Below are 2,654 nucleotides of genomic sequence, written 5' to 3'. Positions count from 1 at the left end.
TTCAAATTTCCTATATAAAGTTCGAAACCGTTACTACAGCCTATGACACAAATTACTTATGCAGGACCATGTCTTCGTATAGCTGTCATATAGCGGCTTTTATTTGTATTTTTCTACAGAATTTTTTTTTCAAATTTTTCAAGTTTCTTCCAAATGGTGGAGGGTGTAAAATTTTTGGCCCGGCCGAACTTACCTGCTTTTTTATTATCAAAAAAACTTCGAAATCTATATTTTTAATATTAAACATTTCATGGGTCATTATATCACATCAATTCACATAATTGCCTTAATTTTTCTATATTTAACAGCCTTCAAAATATAATATTAATATAAATAAATATATAATAAAATTAAAAAATTTTTGAGTTTTGCCTTGAGAAAAGAGAAAAGAGAAAACAAACACATAAAAAATTATTGTTTGGTATTAATTTTCATAGAAAGAGATTTCTCTCTGTGCCTCCAGCAAAAAATCTCCACGATAAAAACAAGTATCGCCACACATAATCCAACAAACCACATTATAAAGGCATATTGCAGATATGCCAAAGAAAGTGAACGATTTTCTTCCTCGTCGGGGAAAAATCGAATGACAGAACCTAAGATACCATCCCATTTACTCTCCGACCTGAACTTGGCCAATAAACCGCTGTCCTTTATGTGAGATATAAAACGATTGAAATCTTCCAAAAAAGGTGAACGATGGGGAAGTACGATAAAAAGTGGTGTGGTGTAAAATGGTTCGGGAATATATGTGGCAACCGGTCTTGACATATACTTCTGTTGAAATAATAAAAAATCCATAACATCATCCATGGCCATCAAGATGTGTGGGAATTTTAAATTTTGACGATTTTCATGAAACTCTGTATTGTTACCGACAAACATGCGTTCATAAAAAAATGGTGGTAAGTTTTCAAAACCCATATATTGATCGTAATCCAAACTATAGACCTGTATACGTAAACGGGTGTGAGAGATATCCTGCAGGGTTTTCAGCTCCGGCTCATATATCCGTGAGATATACATACTGGAGAGATTACAGCTATAGCTGAGCGTAAAAAACAGGCCAATACACAGAAAGTCGAGAGAGAGTATAAAATTAACCAGGCTTAGATCTAGATAAAATCTATCATGTATGAAAATTAGAACTTTTATGGAAAATAACAGCGATCCAGAAATATCGGTGGTATTTAAATACAACCGGTTTACCAACATCGTCAGCAGAAAAAGTATAACGACAATTGCCAATGTCATTAGCCACAGTTCCATGTTGAAGGTTAATAGCAAATACTTGTTTTGAGGAATTTCCTTGCCCGATGCTGTCAGCAGATAATTTTTGGCAAAATGTATGGCATCGCTTGTCTCATAGTCATCTTTGGGTATAATCATGGTGGGTATGAAACTGTAGCCATAATTCACAATAACATCCTTTGCCGCTTCACGACTGGTATTTACAGCCCAAACATCTAAGAATTCAAATCGCAAGGTACCATTGTGCTGAGCGACAAATGTTTCAATTATTTTCCAAAAATATCCCGTTTGAATTTGAACTCCCTTTCGATTTCGATAGCTAAAGCATCGAGGTGGATAATCAAAGACCGGTATTTTGATTTGAAATTTGTGAAAATTTCCCTTCATGCGGCTTTCAAATCCATCGTTGTTTTGCAATTGTATGATTTTTATGCGGGGATAGGGGTCATAGGTAAAGACAGTATCGTGCCACCAAACTATTACCGATGTATGACCTTGTTGCCAACATTTTTGAAAAATGTCTAGCATTTGTTTATTTTCCTTTTCCTCATATAAGAACACAATTTTTGTGTAATGCCTTCTCCAGAGAAGTTCTTCCAAGGCCATGAAACTTGCATTGAAATTCTCGTGGTTTAGCAAAACGATGCTCAGGATATTCATATTAAAGTTATGATACAAATGCCTCCATTTCCCATTTGCTTCTGTAATTAATATTTTTGGTAGCTGCACCTTCTCCACAATATCCTCCAGTTCTTGAGTTCCACTTGCATTTATGTTGATAATTAAATTTAATTCAATTTTATATTGCTTATTGAAACGATCCACCATTTTCGTTGCTTCCTTTCCAATTTCATATCCTTCATCATTTTTATTATTTTGACCAAATTGTACAATTGCAATTAATAGAAATGGAATGGATAAACTACCTCGCCCCATGACTTCGTAAAGACTACTTCCAATTTTGATAAAGGAAACTAAATTGAAAATCAAATCAAATAATAAATAGTTCCGTGTTATGCATACGCCACCCACGCCGTCAAGGCGGATTTTCTAAATGTCAAATTGAGTAGGTAATAAATGATCCAAGGGTTCTTATCTGTCTGTTCATCTATGGCTATAATCAATGACGTCTGGCTTATGAAACAAGTGATTGTTATTCACAAATTTATACTAAGTTTTCATGGTGAGTTTATGCCTAAATGGATACTTTTGTCGGAGGCTTTAATTGAAGGCTATTACAATTGATTAAGGTCGGCCATATGGTGTACTACACTTCAACATTCGTACACTACAAAACGAAATGCCAAAAGTCTGATATTATAACCTTTATAGCCAATAGAAACGTACATCCGGAAATCACCTCAATTTGGACTGATTATTTGCATAATAAATCTGAAATCGGA

General features: G+C 34.4%; 1 protein-coding gene across 1 annotated transcript; it reads right to left on the bottom strand.

Annotated features, from left to right (window-relative positions):
• Nucleotides 1-1,099: 1,099 nt before the first annotated feature.
• Nucleotides 1,100-2,079, bottom strand: LOC105262304 (uncharacterized). The gene is made up of 2 exons (XM_059125919.1): nt 1,210-2,079; nt 1,100-1,126 (listed from the first exon to the last, which is right to left on the bottom strand). The coding sequence occupies exons 1-2, from the start codon at nt 2,077-2,079 to the stop codon at nt 1,100-1,102; spliced, it is 897 nt and encodes a 298-aa protein (XP_058981902.1).
• Nucleotides 2,080-2,654: the final 575 nt, after the last annotated feature.

The sequence above is a fragment of the Musca domestica genome, unplaced genomic scaffold (genome assembly GCF_030504385.1).
Source record: "Musca domestica strain aabys unplaced genomic scaffold, Musca_domestica.polishedcontigs.V.1.1 36, whole genome shotgun sequence".
Lineage (NCBI taxonomy): Eukaryota > Metazoa > Arthropoda > Insecta > Diptera > Muscidae > Musca > Musca domestica.
The sequence above is the reverse complement of the archived record's forward strand: the minus strand, read 5'-3'. Positions and strand labels throughout refer to the sequence as shown.